Source organism: Saimiri boliviensis, chromosome 5 (assembly GCF_048565385.1).
Source record: "Saimiri boliviensis isolate mSaiBol1 chromosome 5, mSaiBol1.pri, whole genome shotgun sequence".
NCBI classification, from domain to species: domain Eukaryota; kingdom Metazoa; phylum Chordata; class Mammalia; order Primates; family Cebidae; genus Saimiri; species Saimiri boliviensis.
In genome coordinates, this window is record NC_133453.1 from 116,490,358 (window position 1) to 116,507,771 (window position 17,414).

The window sequence follows — 17,414 nt, forward strand, 5'->3', positions numbered from 1 at the left end:
CTCTATCCACACTCACTCCCAAGGTGACCTCATGTCCAGTCCAATGGCTGTACAAATGTACAACACCCAGTGACACCCAAATTTATGTCCCTAGGACTCCCCCCTCTCTCAACTACAAACTGGTATATTCAATTTAATTTCACTTAAAAGACAAATTAAAAATATTAATTAATAAAATACCAAAACAACCACAAAATCTTATCTGATGAATCAAACAAAGTATCTCACATATCATGCATTTGTCTGAATTATGTGGCTGTGCATTTTATAATCTGAGCACTGGAGGAGAGGCCTGCATGATTTTTTAAACTGTGTCATACGTAGGTGTCAGTCAATTCTGCTTAATGCTATATTTCCATATCTATAGAGTACCCTGTTTTGAATAGGCTGTGTTTCAAAATCCTTTGGGTAAATTAATATTCTGAGTCTTATTTCACAATTTTTAAAGAAGTATGGCTAGGCCATAACGTGTTGAGCTTTTCTTCCTTTTCCTGGCTACTGATGTCAGCTGAGTTGAAGGTGTCAAGGCCTTCATGAGTTCATTCCAACACCACAAATTCCTGGCCTCCTGTCAGTACCCACCTCAGTCATACCTGTAAACCTGCACGCTGACCTGTCTAGAGCAGCTCCCATCATGACTGCTCAGAAATTGTAGTAGTCCCTCCTACCCATGGAACTTAATAGAATTATGGACCATCAGAGGGGCAGGGACCCACAGAAAGGCCTATTGTGAGAATATCAGCTATACTTAACATCTGAAATATTATCTTGTTTAGTATAATTTTAGTGATCATTTACTTTCCTTTCTTTTTTAGGCCCAAACAGCTGAAAATAATAAGCCTCTTTTCTCTGGAAAGAGAATCAAGTCCTGTTTTTTGCAATATAAACAGTGGTTACCTTATATTTAAAAAAATCTCAGAATGGCTCCTGGTCCTCTAGAAAATAATCTATGTACAGTTCATAATGTAGAATTAATTCACAGTTTCTATTTTAAACACTCATTTGTTGGAAAAAATATGTAATTGCAGCACTGAAAGAGCTGTAAACAAATGAATACCCAGACTTAAAACAATTTTAGCAATTATTAAACTGTTTAAATTTAACAATTTTAAATATTTGTCCACAGTAGACCACTGTGGACAGATATTTAAATCCCAAACCTAAATATCAAGAGACAGGAACTAGGTAGCAGAGATTACCTTAGGTGTAAAATCTCACTTTCAAATGTCCTTAGCAGCCTAGAGATCTATGTCCTCTGGGGCATGCAAAGACATTCTGTCCACACCACAAATGAGACAAATTCATCAGACCCTTCACTAAGATTCTGAAAGCTTTGGAAAGAAGATTCCTTTTTTTTTTTTTTTTTTTTTTTTTTTTGAGATGGAGTCATGCTCTGTTGCCTAGACTGGAGTGCAGTGGTGCAATCCAGGCTTACTGCAATCTCTGCCTCTCAGGTTGAAGTGATTCTCCCATGTCAGGTTCCCGAGTAGCTAAGATTACAGGTGCCACCACCATGCTGGCTAATTTTTGTGTTTTTAGCAGAGACGGTGTTTTACCATGTTGGCCAGGCTGGCCTCAAACTCTTGATCTCAGGTGATCCACCTGCCTCAGCCTCCCAAAGTGCTGGGATTTCAGGCATGAGCCACTGTGCACAGCCCATATTTTATCTGAAATTGAATTGTAAGGTTGATATAAAACCAAGGATGTACCAGGAGCCAAACTTAGAATGGGAATGGATCGATTTCTGATTTCAAGTTTTGATCTTGGAAGAAACTTACCTGAACATTATTAAAAATTATCTACATGATACAAATTATCCCAAAGTGTTTTTATTCTGAAATGTCCAGTTCCAATTTATATCGTGTCAGATATGTGTAAAATTCATTACTGTTACATGTTTGAAAACATAATATTCGAACGCAGCTTATTCTTGTTTTTAGAACTTGACACCTACTTTTCAAATCCTCTCTTTGATCTGAGAACTCAGAAGAAATTGGAAACTTGAAATCGTGACACTCCTTACCTGATGTTGGCTCAATAGCAAAGGCTTGATGAGACTGAATCAAAGTGATATGGAACTCAAAATCTACAGGACAGCTGCACTGCAAAGGAATAACATAAGTTTTGCTGCAAAACAAACAAAAAAGAAAACAAAAATATTATTTTTCTTTATAACTAGTTCTTTTGGTAGCAAGGAATGGAGACTCAAGTTATGTAATAAACAACAATGATGACTGCCAGTGCTGATCTAGCACTTCCCGTGTGCCAGGAGTAATCCCATGCATTTCCCATGTATTAACTATTTTAATCCTACAAGGTGGTGCTGTGATTATCCCCACTTACAGAGGAGGAAACTGAGGCACAAGGGAGGGTATGTGTTCCACATAAGGTGACGTAGTTAGTTAGTGGCAGACCCGGGATGTAGCACAGTTGATCGTGCTGGGTGTCCATACGCCTCACACCACTGTCCTTGCTACCTCTTGAGTACTGTTAGGTCTATTTTCCAGAATTGGCGTGATAGGGAAAAGGCAATTTGTACCACACAGCTTGGCCTCACCAAACCAAGAAAAGGCCAAAGAGACGGGCTTATAGAAAGCCTGGGGACCCCTGGCCTTTCATAGAGCCTGCACGGGACAGTGTGGAAGAAGCCACACTTTGGGCTGTGCTTGATGGAAAGAGGGCAGGTACTCTTCATTTGATCAGAAGTCCAGCAACTATTAGAATGTGGAGGAGGTCTGAGTACTCAGAAATGGTCTGGCACCACAAGACAAGGCGAACTTCGTCACTTACAGCACCACAGGAGCTGTGGCAGCGGTGGCATTTCTTGGAGTGCTCCATGCTTCCCATAATGTCCCCTCCTCCTGTCAGGGCAACCCAAGTCAGCCAGAGTCGACTGCCTAGGGAAGCAGAGCTCTCCAGGGTAATTCGGCATCCTATGCAGTGCTGGGGCAGGTTATCGGGCCCCCTTGCAGCAGTAGGAAGTCAAGCGCCTCCTTTCAAGTGACCCAGCCACTCCCTGCATTCCTGATTTTTTTTTTTTTTGCAACCCTTCCCTTCTGCTTCAGCCACCAGCCAGCTTCATCTTCGACTCTGAACATCTCTTCTCTACCCCATACCTTCCGAGCCCTCATCCCATCACAGCCCTCCTGCTGCGAGGCTGGCCCTGCCTCTTATCCTTTTAGCTGCTGGTCTCCCTGCCAACTGCCCATCCCCTCTCATTTCCCAGTTCATATTCCCAGGAGAACAGTTGCAATCTGGTTTGAGCAGAGCTGCAAGGCCAGCTGATGAGCTCTACCTTCTGGGCAGGACCCATCTAAACCCATCTGTCTGTGGACTTCTCCAGTAAGGACAGGCTTCCCTACCTGCCCAGTGTCTATCTTCCCTGGAGATTCAGAGTCCTATGAATGCAGAGACCAAGTCCATTTGGGTTTTAGTATATCCCAGAGCATCACACAGACCAAAACTCAACAAATATTTGTTGGTGTGAAGTGAAATAACCCTTTTTTCAGTAGCAACTTTGGGGATATGATATAGCTCAGATGTGGCTTTATAAGTTATGTCCCAAATATTTTCATTTGGATTTAACAGTCATTGTCTTTAAAAAAAATCTGTGAAATATTTCAAATATAAAGGAAAATGTAAAGAACAATAACATAAAGATCCCTTTATCTACTTCCGAGCTCTAACAAATCTTTTGCTTTGAGTATGTCAGCATTATGTTTTTAAAGAAAGAAAACATTACAAAAGAGTTGACGCTCCCTGTAGCTCCTTCCCCAATTCTCTCCCTCTTCTTCCTTGCTTTAAGGTAGTTTTATCAATCTTTACTTTGGAAAAAATTAAAATCTCTTCCAAGCTATGAACATGGCATGTCTCTAATTTACTCAGGTTTAATTTTATGTCCTTAATCAAATTTTATATGTGACCCCTACCCTGTATTCACTGTTCTACCACTCTCATGCATTCTAGTAATATTACTACTTATATTTGTATGCATAAAATATGTGGTATGCATAAAATATGTAGTATATTGTTTGTTTTTAACAATATTGCCCTGAAATGTGCTATTTTTGCTCAACAGTATGTTTTTGAGATTTGTCCATGGAAATATGTAAAGGCCTGTTCATTCATTTTAACTAGTGAAGAGAATTCCATTATATAATTATACCACGCTTTGTTCACCCACTCTCCTGTGGATGGGCATTTGGGCTGTTTGCATTTTTTCACTATTGCAATGTTGCAGCGAAGATCCTACTACATGACTCCATGTCCACCTGCAGTAGAATTACTTTAGGTATAACCCCAAATGGGATTTCTGGTTAGTAGCAAAGTAAAAATATTAAAGTTAGTAGATAGGACTAAAATATTTTTCAAAGCTCTTTATGAATTTATGCTTCTACTGGCAGAATAGGAGAGATTCTGTTGCTTGCCAACATTTAGGATTCTTAGGCATTTTAATTTCTGTCAACCTGATGGAGGTGAAATCTCATTCCACTATCATTCTCATTCTTTTGAGATTCAGCTTCTATTACTATGTATTCATTTGGGTTCTTTCTCCTGTGAATTGCCTGTGCATAGCCTTTGCCCATTTCTCTATTCAGTTGTTTTGTTCTCTTATTCATTTGCAAATTCTTTTTTTTTTTGAGACAGAGTCTCACTTTGTCACCCAGTCTGGAGTGCAGTGGCATGATCATAGCTTACTACATCCTTGATGTTCCGGGTTCAAGATCCTCCCATCTCAGTCTCCTGAGTAGCTGGGACCACACGTGTGCACCACCATGCCTAGCTAATTTTTAAATTTTTTGTAGCGATGAGGTTCTACTATGTTGCCCAGGCTTGTCTCGAACTCCTGGGCTCAAGTGATCCTCTTGCCTTGGCCTCCCAAAGTGCTGGGATTATATGCGTGAGCCACCATGCCTGGCCTCATTTGTAAATTCTAATATTAATTTTGTTAATTATATGTATTGCAAGTATCTTTCCCAAGCCATAGTTTACTTTTTGATTTATTTATGGTGTTTTGTGTTGAACATAAAATTTTAATTTTAAGGTAGTCAGTTTTATCAATCTTTTTTTGGAGAAAATTGAAATCTGTTCTAACTATGAACACAGCATATCTCTAATTTATTAAGGTTTAATTTTTTTTTTTTTTAGATGAAGTCTCGCTCTATTGCCCAGGCTGGAGTGCAGTGGCTCAATCTTGGCTCACTGCAACCTCCACCTCCCAGGTTCAAGCAATTCTCCTGCCTCAGCCTCCCGAGTAGCTGGGACTACAGGTGTGTGCCACCATGCCCAGCTAATTTTTTCGTATTTTTAGTAGAGACGGGGTTTCACTGTGTTAGCCAGGATGGTCTCTATCTCCTGTGATTTGCCCACCCTGGCCTCCCAAAGTGCTGGGATTACAGGCGTGAGCCACTGTACCTGGCCAAGGTTTAATTTTATGTCCTCAATCAAGTTTTGTAAGTGTCTCCATAGTGAGCTTACACATTTTGGTTAAGTATTTTCCTGTGTTTTGGTATGTTTGGGTTGTTAGAATACCATAAACTGGGTGGCTTCTGAACAACAGAAATTTATTCCTCACAGTTCTGGAGGTTGGAAAGTCCAAGATCAAGGTGTTGTCAGATTCGGTTTCTGCTGCAGGCCCTCTTCGTGGTTCACAGATGACCATCTTTTCCCTATGTCTTCATATAGTGGAAGGGGCCATGGAGCCCTTTTATAAGGACACTAATCCTGTTCATGAGGGCTTTGCCCTCATGGCCTAATCACCTTCCAAAGGCCCCATCTCCTAATATATCACCTTGGGGGTTATATTTAAACACATATATTTTGAGGGGGAAACAAACATTCAGAACATAGCACCAGGTATCTAATAGCTTCTGTGTCATAATGAATATAGCTTCTGTCATAATGAATAGAATGTTTTTCTTTTATAATTCATTATTACTAGTGTATTGCAATGCTACTTTTGGATTTTGTTCCAAAACCCTGCTAAAGTCTTTTATGGGTTGTAAAAGTTTATCTGTAGATTTCCTTAGATTTTCTATGTAGAAAATCACACAGTCTAGCCCAGGCATGGTGGCTTGCACCTATAATCCCAGTGTAAGTTATATAATCTGAAAAAAAAAAAAAAAAGAGAGACTTTCTTACTTTTCCAACTCTTATAACTCTCATATATTTTTCTGATCATTGTACTGATGACTTCTAGTATAATACTGAATGGAAGTGAAGAGGGCATTCTTTTGTTATTTTGACTTTATTGGAACTATGTTAATTTTTACTACTAAGAATGATGTTTCTAGAAAGTTTGTGATATGCCTTATAAGGTCAAGGGAATTCTTTTCTGCTTCTAAGCTTTTATTTCATTGAATCATGAATGAGTTTTCTTTTTCTTAAAGTTTGGTTGGTATATGTACCTCTTCCATTCTTTCATTTTCAAACTTCCTGAAAAGTTTTATTTTAGATGTGTCTCCAGAAAGCAGCATATAGCTGGATTAAAAATTATTTAGCAGATGGGATGTTTTCCTTTTAATAGGTGAGTTTACTCTGTTTTCATTTGTTATAATTAATCATAGATATATTTGAACATATTTCTATCACCTTGTTTTGCGTTTTCTAACACAAAAATCGTGTTTTCTAAAAAACATCTTTGGTTCATTTTTGTTCTTTTGCCTCTTCCTGGACTGACTGCTTTTTTGTTTCTACTTTTTTTCCTCCTATGACTTGGCAGCTCTAGATTGCATTTCTATAATTTTAATTATTACTGTAAATTTTTGAAAGATATGTCTTATTGACAGCTGGGTGCTGTGGCTCATGCCTGTAATCCCAGAACTTTGGGAGGCTGAGGCTGGTGGACCACTTGAGCTCAGGAGTTCAAGACCAGCCTGGCCAATGTAGCAAGACCCCATCTCTAAAAAAAATTCAAAAATTAGCTGGGCACAGTTGCATGTGCCTGTAGTCCCAGTTGCTCAGGAGGCTGAGATGGGTGGATGGCTGGAGCCCAGGACGTGGAGGTTCCAGCGAGCCGAAATTGCACCACTGCACTCCAGCCTGCACTCTGGAGCACAGCCTTGTCTCAAAACAAACAAACAAAAAAACCCCCAAATCCCAAAACGATATGTCTTACTTATGAAAATTTCCAACAATGTCTAAATGTATCTCATATTTCTATCCTTCCAAATACAGTGTGGTCAGCCCTACCTGCCTATCAAAAACTCTTTCTTATCCCTCCATATTGTATATGCTGAGTTGCAGTTTTAGGTTAAACAACAAAAAATACTGATTTTTAAAAATGGTTACTCATTAATTAAATTTACCAACCTATATAATTAATTTTGGTGTTTGCCATTCTCCTTCAATTCCCATGGCTATGTTCTGAATATGTTTTTCTTCTTGCTGCTTTAATTTTTTTTTTTTTTGAGTGAGGATTTTGTGTGGAAAATTCTTATGTATATAAACTTATTGTTTATTTTCCTCCTTGGGAAAAATTTTAGGTTGACTGTTTATTTTCCCTTGGCATTTTGAAAATATTTACTCCACATCTTTCCTCAATTGTTTGTTGCTGATGAAGAACTGTTGTCATTTTTTTTTTTTTTTGTAGATTATCACTCTTTTCTCTCTGGCAGCTTTTTAAGGTTTCCTTCTCTTTTTTTTTCTTATTTATTTATTTACTATAAAGATGGGATCTCACTTTATTGCCCAGGCTGCTCTCAAACTCCTGGGTTCGAGTGATTCTGCGTTGGCCTCCCAGAGTGCTTGGATTACGAGCAAGTTTTCTCTTTATTCATGACACTCTGCAGCTTGACTCTTATGTGTTTAGGTAGAAATTTATCTTTATCCTGCTAAATATTAATATTTGAATGCACTTATCAAATCTTCATAATTATCTTTAATTCTGAAAAACTTGATATTTTTCTGTACCATTTCCTCCACCTGTCTTGACAGAACTCTAATTTATGAGACACATATATCTTGGAGCTTCTCAGTCTAGCTTCCATACTGCCTAATTTCCCTTCATGTAAAATGTAACCTCTATATACTCTATGCTGGGTGAATTCCTATATTATTATCTTCCAATCAGTCTTTTCTTATGTTCAGCGCAGAATTTATTCAATCTATTGAGATTTAAGTTTTTGGTGTCTTTATTGAATTTCTAAGATTTCTAATTGGTTCTTTTTATTTGATCCTTTTAAAGATTTCCACCTATTTTTGTTTCATAATTCCTTGATATTTTAAAATGGAAGTTTCCCTCAGTCATCTCATTGAGAATCCAAAGTGCATCTATTTTAAAGTTTTATTAAGCTGTTTCTAAAAATTCATTTCATTCAATTATATTCTGATTGTTGAGTTTTGGCTGTCTTTCTTGGCACAAGATTTATTCATGTGCTTTGGAATTTGGATTTGCAGGCTCATTTTGAATAAAAGGATTTAATCTATATTGAATTTTATAATTGCATGTTGGGGCTCCTGCCAGCTAGCTATTTTAGTGCTACAATGAACTCAGTCACTGGGCCAGCAGGTAACATGGCTCACCTCTGCACCACAAGCTGATTTGTACTGCCCTCTACACTTTTCTCTGTCCACAACCAGGGACAAAACCCCAGGCCCAGGCAGCAGGTCAGCAGAGGGTTTCCAACTTCCTTTCATGGGTAGTGCAAAGGTGGGGCAGCTCACCTCTTCATTAGGTCAGGTGCGGATCCCCTGAATCAGTGAGACACTTGCGGTCTCCTTTACCCCATGGAGGGGTCTCCAACACTGCCTGACTGCTTCAAAACCTGGAGCCTGCAAGCCTGTGGCTGCACCCTACCTCCCACTCAGCATTTCTATGCTGTTCCTGCTCTGTGGAGTTGTCCATCTTGTTTCTGAGCCTGAGGTTGTCTTTTTGGAGGTCTCTTTTTATATTTTGTTTGTCACTAATTGGTATTTCACACAAAAGATGTTCATTGAAGTGTGAGCATGCTGCTTCATCTTGACCAGAGCTCCACACTCTGAATGCAGAGCTCCTAATATCAGGCAGTACCCTGTTTCTAATTAATATGCACTGGTATTTGTTTTTAAAACATTGTTCCTTAGCTATGGCATCTCTTTGAGAGGAGTGTAGCTGTACTGTGAGCACATGAGATCCCCAATAGGGTATAGGCCTATATAGACTTAATATACTCATGTTCAGGGGCCCTAGGTTTCTGCTATAAATTCTGAATAAGGGTCACCATACAGAGTATGGTCTTCAGTCAAAGGTAAAATGAATACTTCATAGGATTTTCTACCAAACTCACAAATTCTGTCTTAAATCAGGCTCTGTTAGAGGTATGCAGTCAATCTTCACTCTCTGAGATGTTGCCTAATTCTGAAAAACAGAATATATGAAGGTAAGGCAATTCATCCTAATAGATGCTCAGACCCCACAGAGTGTCAGCTACTCTACCAGCGCTGGGTAGATAAAACTAACATTACAATTACACATGCATGTGAGGTATTTATGCCCCTCAGAACCTAGGTAGGCCTTGGGTAATGTGCAATGTGAAGTATTAAACTGCCCAAATATGGTCTTTGAAGATGAGGCCAGTGACTCACACAGCCACACAGGCTGTGTTGCCCTAGGTCAGTAACCCAGGGGTATGCTCAAAGCTGTCCCAGCAAGGCAAAGTTTGATGCTCAGGGCTCCTCTGCTAAAAGCTGTATGTTTGCATTTTCCTGAATTGAAACAAACAAAAACTCCTGGGGCATTTCCCATTTGTTATCTATACTCAATTTTCAATTAATTTCACAGCTCTGTTAAGTCCCATGGAAAAGGTGCCAGGGTGTTTGTTTAATAATTATTTGAAGCCAAGTTCCTGATGCATTAACCAGTCTGGAAAAATAAACAATCCCTTAAGGGCATAAAATTCCAAGTACCATAATTCAGAAGCAGATATAGCAGTGCAAGTAGTACAATTTTCAGTAGAATTGCTGAACTTTTGCTTTCACTAATGTTATGCATATTATGGATGTCAAATTAGTTTGTATAGTCTCCATAATCATAAATCAAAGACAGTCCAGATGAATTTGAGTCAAAAGGAATTTTATCTAATATGAAGTTTATTTAGAAGTTTTTGATATTTAAAGAGACAGAATCCTATTAGAATCTGGGTGGAATTTAACATTTTAAACTAAATTCTATATCTCATGCCTGTTATTTCTCAGAACCAAATAGGATATTGAATTAGAGTTCTTCTGTAACTTAAAGGAAGTAGACAATTAAAATATTAAGGCAAGCAGATGTTAGTGCTTCTGGAAGTAACCACAACTTTTATCCCTGTTACCTTATTATTTACACATTTTATCGATTATGCTAAGGCTATACATAAAAACATATTAAGTACTTTAAAATAATTATTCCCTATTTGAATAAAATTGAACCCAAACCTTTTAAATAGTAGATTTTATATTACAGTCATGTAGAAATTGTATGTCTATTAGAAGAGAGTACAAGTTTGCCTTATAGAAACTACATATATAAAATGACTTAATAGAAATTCAAATTTATTGCTTGTCCTTTCTCTAGAACAAATGACCTTGAACTTACTTTAGATAACACAAAATCAAATATACTCTCTAAGTCAAAAATTCAGATATCTAGAGAGGAGAGTGAACAGGCCACTTTAACAGGATTTGGCTTCTTTTCTGGAAAAAGAGGTTAACTGACAACAAGCTTGACAAATGATAACTTTTCCATGATGACTAGATTCAGAAGGCACAATAAATTAATCATTAGTTACTATACTTGTATGAAATTTGAGGGAAATATCAAGATAAAAGAAAGCCTTCCCATAGAGATGTATGGATAAGGTAAACTACAACATAGACGACAACAGGTGGTGGTATCAATACCAAGTGAAGCCTGGAGTTAATAGGCTCAATGATCTCATTTTAGGGTTAAATCCATTTAGCAGGACTTTTCCATTGTTAACTGCTCATTGATAAGAGAATCATTCACAGATCAAAGGATGTGGACAACAATGATATATCTGTGTGCCATTCTTTCCCCTCTGAAGGTACAGAAGACTCACGAAATAATACAGAGCCTGGGCAAGCTTTGGGATAACATGTTGTGGCAGGTTTCAAATAAGTCTACAAACTCTTTGACATTCTTTCCATTTAGAGGTGGGGTCTATGTGTCCTTCCTTGATTCTGGGCTCTAGGACTACTTAACTAATAGAATACAGTGGAAATGATGCTGTACTTGTTATTAAGGCCAAGGCCTAAGCAACTGTTATCTTCCATTTCTCTTGGAATGCTCACTCTAGAGCCTTCACACCATGTTGTAAGGAAGCCCAAGCAGCATGTGGAGAGACCTACGAGGACAGAACCAGACTCCCAGCCCTTAGGCCATCTGAGATTCTGTACAATAGCTAGTATGTGAGAGGAGCATCTTGGAAATGGGTCTTTCAGCTCCCAGTTGAGCAGCCCTAGCTGATTGTGCATGGAGCAGAGAGGAGCATTCCCCATCAGGCCACACCCAAGTTATAGATCCATGAACAAAATAAATAACCCTTGTTATAATATGTTAAGCTACTACTTTCAGGGTGGTTTTTATACAGAAAAAGGAAACCAAAGAACATTTTCTCTTTCCTGCTTCATTTCTTCTTCAGCAAATGATTACCCCATTTCTGGATGCAATCTTAATTCGGCAATTTTTTTTTATTGTACTTTAGGATCTGGGGTACATGTGTACATCCTGCATCCTGCAGGATTGTTGCATAGGTACATACATGACATGGTGGTTTGCTGTCTCCATCCCTAACCTGTCACTTACATCAGGCATTTCTCCTGGTGTTATCCCTCCCCAACCTCCCTGTCCCCCACTGTCCCTCCCTTCCTCTCCCCTCCACCTATCCCAATGAGTGTTGTTTCCTTCTGTGTGCCCAAGTATTCTCATTGTTCATCACCCACCTATGAGTGAAAACATGTGGTGTTTGATTTTCTGTTCTTGTGTCAGTTTGCTGAGAATTATGGTTTCTAGATTCATCCATGTCTCTACAAAGGACACAAATTCGTTTTTTTATGGCTGCATAGTATTCCATGGTGTAGGTGTGCCACATTTTCTTTGTCCAGTCTATCACTGATGAGCACTTAGGTCGGGTCCAGGTCTTTGCTATTGTAAACAGTGCCGCAACAAACATATGTGTGATGTGTCTTTATTATAGAATGATTTGTAATTCTTTGGGTATATTCCCAGTAATGAGATTGGGTCAAATGGAATTCCTATTTCTAAATCCTTGAGGAATTGCCACACTGTCTTCCATAATGGTTGAACGAATTTACACTCCCACCAACAGTGTAAAAGTGTTCCTTTTCCTCCACATCCTTTCCAGCATCTGTTGAAGTCTTTGTTTTTTGTACTATCTCTTAATATGTACCAGCTATTGTGCTTATATCTCATCTTACTCTCTTAACAACCCTATGAGGTAAGTACTATCCTTGTCCTCATTTTATGGATACATAAACTAATCTATAGAGAGGTCCGAGGTCACATGGTTAATAAATGGTGAAGCGGAGTTTCAAGCCAGGTCTCTAGAACCTGAGCTCTTACCTGCTATACTACAGCCCCTCTCACAGGTCTGCAATACTACAGAACAGCTCCTGGCATTGCATTGTCTGCATTGCAGTCCCCTTCCCTACTGCCGCTCTCTTTGAAACTGATCCCTCTGTGCCTTGTTTGTTAAGCTTTTCAGAGGACATTTCTTCTAATAAGCAACCATCAAGAAAGGACTATAACATCCCACTATAGACTATTTGAGTCCCCTCAAAATTCATATGTCAAAGCCCCAATTCCCATGATGGAGGTGGAGACTTAGGAAGGTGATTAGGTTTAGATGAGGTCATGAGGTTGGCACCCCCAGTGGGATCTGTGTCCTTTTAGGAAGAGGAAGGGACTGGAGCCCCTCCCTACCACCCCATGTGAGGAAAGCTGGAAGAGGACTCTCACCAGAGCTCAGCCATGCTAGCCCCTGATCTCACACTTTCCAGCCTAGAACTGTGAGAAAAGTCTGTTCTTTAAGTCTCCCAGTCTATGGGAATCTGCTATGGCAGCCAGAGCTGAGGCAAATGCCAAGACCTTTTATAAAATGTTAGCAACCTCCTCTCGAGTACCAGTATACACATAGAGAGATGGAAGGAAATCAGGGAACTGGCAGTTGTTTTCCTTTAAGCTTTAGATATAATTTGCTGTATTAGGAATGTGATCAATAAAAATAGAAGGAAATAAGGCACAATATTAGCTGTCTGATTAGACCTCAATCCCTAAAGAAACGGGCAACAATTTGAAGAGCTATAAAGAACTGAGGGTAATAATAGATTTCAACTTTCAACGAATGCTCTTTTACCTAAGACAATTTATGTTCTTTTGAACTTTCATGTGTTGCTTATTTTATTTTCAAAGACATAATCTCACTGGGAGTGGGGCCTCAGATCAGAAGAACAGTAGACCCATAATTTTTAATGATATAGTTAAATAAGGATAATCACAAATTTACATAAAGAAATGTGCAAGTAACAGGCACTTAATTATTTTTCACACTTAGAGAATTAAACACCACCCTCATTTTAGATTAAGCTTAGATCAATATTAGAGGTAAAGGGAATCAAATACCAAACTAATGCAGGAACAGAAAACCAAATACTGCATGTTCTCACTTACAAGTGAGAGCTGAATGATGAGAACATGTGGACACAGAGAGGGCAGCAACACACAGTGGGGCCTACTGGAGTCTGGAGGGTGAGAGGAGGGAGAGGAACAGAAAAAATAACTATTGGGTATTAGGTACTAGGCACAGTGCCCAGGTGATGAAACGATCTGTACAACAAACCCCTGCGAAATGGGTTTACCCATGTAACAAATATGTGCATGTATCCCTGAACCTAAAATAGAAGTTGAAGAAAAAGAAATGAAGTTAAATTTATCAAATAAAACTTTAAGGTTAAAAAAAAGTTGGTGGAATGAAAGAGTCAAGGGAGCTTGATGGTTTCTCTCCCAGTCTGACCTCTGACTTCCGAGCCCTTAGTTCAGTTCCCTCTTCAATCTGACTTAGTCCCACCTATTGGTAAAGCCGCTCCCACCCCTCCACCTTCGCCTCTGGCCCAGCAGTTTAAGAAAAGGAAGAATTCTGAAAACACCAGGGAAAGTCCTGAGTTAAATAAGGCCACCTCTTCATACTTGGTAAAAGAAGTTAAGGCATTTCTCTGGGGAAAGGGACGGGAACTGAATTCAGAACAAGATACAGGTGACGAGATGACATGATATCTGTCATCTGTAAGATCATATGTGCCCTATTCATATTTCAAAAGCACAGGTTTTTAAAACAGCTGTGGTAAAATATATATAATGTAAAATTGGCTATTTTAACCATTTTAAGTGTATCATTCAGTGGCACTAAGTACAGTCATGCTGTTGTGAAACTATTATCACCATCCACCCACAAAATGTTTTCATCTTGCAAAACTGAAATACTATATTCATTAAACACCAACTCCCCATTCTGCTTCCCCACAGCCCCAGGCAACCACCATTTCATTTTCTGTATCTATGAATTTGACTACTCTAAGTACTTCGTATGAATGAAATTGTACAGTATAAAATGCCTACTAAAAAGTAAATATTAACTTCATTTAAAATGAAAGTATTAATATAACACATTTGAAAATAGCTCTTTATACCCCACCAGAGTTGCAGATAATGTGGAGGAAGGTGGGGTGACGAAGGAGATTCGGGGGGCCAACTGGAGATGGTAGCAGGGTCTGTGGCTGGGGCCGGAGAACAGGGCAAGCTGGCAGCAGGAGTGAAAGCCGTGGTCTAAGGTAAGGAGGCAGCTAAGGTGGATGTGAAGGGAGATGAAAAGCATCCTGCAGACTAATCTCCTTTTTGGTTGAGAAAAATATAGCATTTATTGGGGAAAGATAAGAGTACACACTAAAAACTGCTGCTATTCTTTTCTCTTAGAGTAGGAGGCAGAAAAAACCACATGCTGACTATCTTCAAACCACACGTCCTCAGAGCTAAATGAACCATAATAATATTTGACCTGAAACAGCCGGCAGGATCCCCAGCTGCCAGTTCACTGGTCCCAAAGGCTTACCCACCAGCAATAATTAAAACAAGAAGCTCACTTGGTGCTGGAGTAAGACATCATTTTTTTTTTTTTTTAAAGAAAGCAACTTAAATTCAAATACTTGTGGTTTTGAAATTGCAGTATATAAGAATCTAGGGTGAGAAAATTGGGGCAGATTTAATTTGAAAAATTATTTAAGAAATTATAGTCACAGTTCAGTGAACGAGTTGGTAGTTACTCTATTCTAAATATTTTTGACAAGCATTACATAATCACATGCTGGAAACTACATTAAAAGTGCATGTATGTGAGTATGTGTGTGCATGCTTGTATGTGCAGATACTACAAATCTGTGCCGCTGTTGCAGCAGCAATGACCAAAGGTGGCTACTTGTGCAGTGTTTAGGTGTGAGGCTTGACAGCTGTATTAATCAGGAAAGCAGGAAGAGCACCCAGAAAGCATTCTCAGTGCAGGGGTGTCTCTCCAGGGCCAAAAACCATCCACAATTGTCAGCTTTGCTCCTTCCGGGAATGTACTGTGGGTAGACACTGAAATTCCCTATGTTATATTCTTAAATATTAGAATTGGGAATTCATCCATGAACATTTTTTCTAATAGTAGTTTAAAGTTTCTTACTTCTTTTTTTTTTTTTTTTTTTTGAGACGGAGTTTCGCTCTTGTTACCCAGGCTGGAGTGCAATGGCGCGATCTCAGCTTACCGCAACCTCCGCCTCCTGGGTTCAGGCAATTCTCCTGCCTCAGCCTCCTGAGTAGCTGGGATTACAGGCATGCACCACCATGCCCAGCTAATTTTTCTGGATTTTTTTAGTAGAGATGGGGTTTCACCATGTTGACCAGGATGGTCTTGATCTCTTGACCTCGTGATCCACCCGCCTCGGCCTCCCTAAGTGCAGTTTCACAGAAGCCACAATGTGTACATGCTTTTGAATGTAATGAATCATTCCAAGAATTTATACAGACTAGATAGAAAACCCTAAACAAGAAAAAGTTCCACCTGTCACCACTCCCTTGGCACATACATACATCTGCTTTAGACGTTGTTCCTAAATTTGCTCCACTCCACCCCTTGGCCTCATGCAAACCAATTTACCCATTTGCACATAGTCTAAGAGAGGACAGAAGAGTGTTACAATTTTCAAGCTAGGCTTTTATAAGGTCAACATTGGCTTTCTTCATTTTAGATTTTCAGTCTATCCCTTGCTTTATCTAGGAATCCCAAGTCTAGAATTTAACATTTTGTGAGAAAATTTTTAAAAGAATAACCCACATCTTTCACTGAAAATGTCCCTTTGTTGACTATCTCAAGGTGGCATCCACTTCTGCTAAACGAAAGGAAGGAGTATGTATACCCTTTTATTATTGCATTACAGATCCCTACAATTTTGAGGTTGGATGATTTCCTTTTCCTGCTAAAATTCATGAAAGAGACTAGGTCAAGATGAGTAACTAGATTGCTATTAGGTCAGCAAAGGTATATTAAATTAAAGAATTTTTACACAACAATGTATGGAAGAATTTTTCACATAATAAACATTTAGGCTTTTAAAAAATTATTTACTTTTTAGGGATGAGGTCTCACTCTGCTGCCCAGGCTGGAGTGCTGTGGCCCCATCAGAGCTCACTACATCCTCGAACTCCTGGACACAAGTGATCCCCCCTGCCTCAGCCTCCTGAGTAGCTCAGATTACAGGTGCACCCAGTTAGGCTGTTGTTAAATGACAAGAATTGTTTTATCCAAATATCAGTTTGAAATATAAGCTCACTACGGATTCCTACACTCAAGTAGGGGTGAAAGTAAAGAACAACTGTGTCATGAGCTCAAGTCACCTTGGTCAGATGCTTTCATGAAACGCTGCACTCCTTCCCATCAACTTCAAGCTTGGGGCACATAAAATGAGTCCCTCATATGAGTAAGCAATGTTTCCCTTGACGAGCTGAAAAAAGTGAATTTTTTCTCTTCAAGTAGGGAGGGCTTCGAAAAACACTTATGAACATCAACTTGACCGTCTTCCCCAGACATCTGCATTCTAACCCAGTTACAGCTGGTTCTCGGCCCCCTCTCCTAGAGGCTCTTTAGTGGCACAATTCAAGACTGGCTGTTGTCTCTGTGGGGGTAAACTCTCCCATCAATCTTCCTTCTCAGCACTAGCTTAAGAATGCACATTCCCATGTGGCCCAGATGCTTTAGGCTCCAGGGGCAGTGAGAGAATCTGGTTGCACTCAAACATCATATTCTGGGACCTTGGTTGTTCCCATGCTTTCTAAAAGGAGCCATGAGATTCGCTAAGTAAGGAGAAGCATGCTTCGGTAAATTTCT

At 39.3% G+C, this 17,414-nt stretch overlaps 1 protein-coding gene across 7 annotated transcripts in view; it reads right to left on the minus strand.

Moving 5' to 3' along the window:
• Nucleotides 1-17,414, minus strand: part of CFAP221 (cilia and flagella associated protein 221) — a 110,152-nt gene that overhangs the window by 67,753 nt on the left and 24,985 nt on the right. For all 7 annotated transcript variants that reach the window (XM_074399856.1, XM_074399861.1, XM_074399860.1 and 4 more), the window contains one exon: nt 2,024-2,127. In XM_074399856.1, coding sequence (XP_074255957.1) covers nt 2,024-2,127 — 104 coding nt within the window. The remainder of the gene's footprint in view (nt 1-2,023; nt 2,128-17,414) is intronic.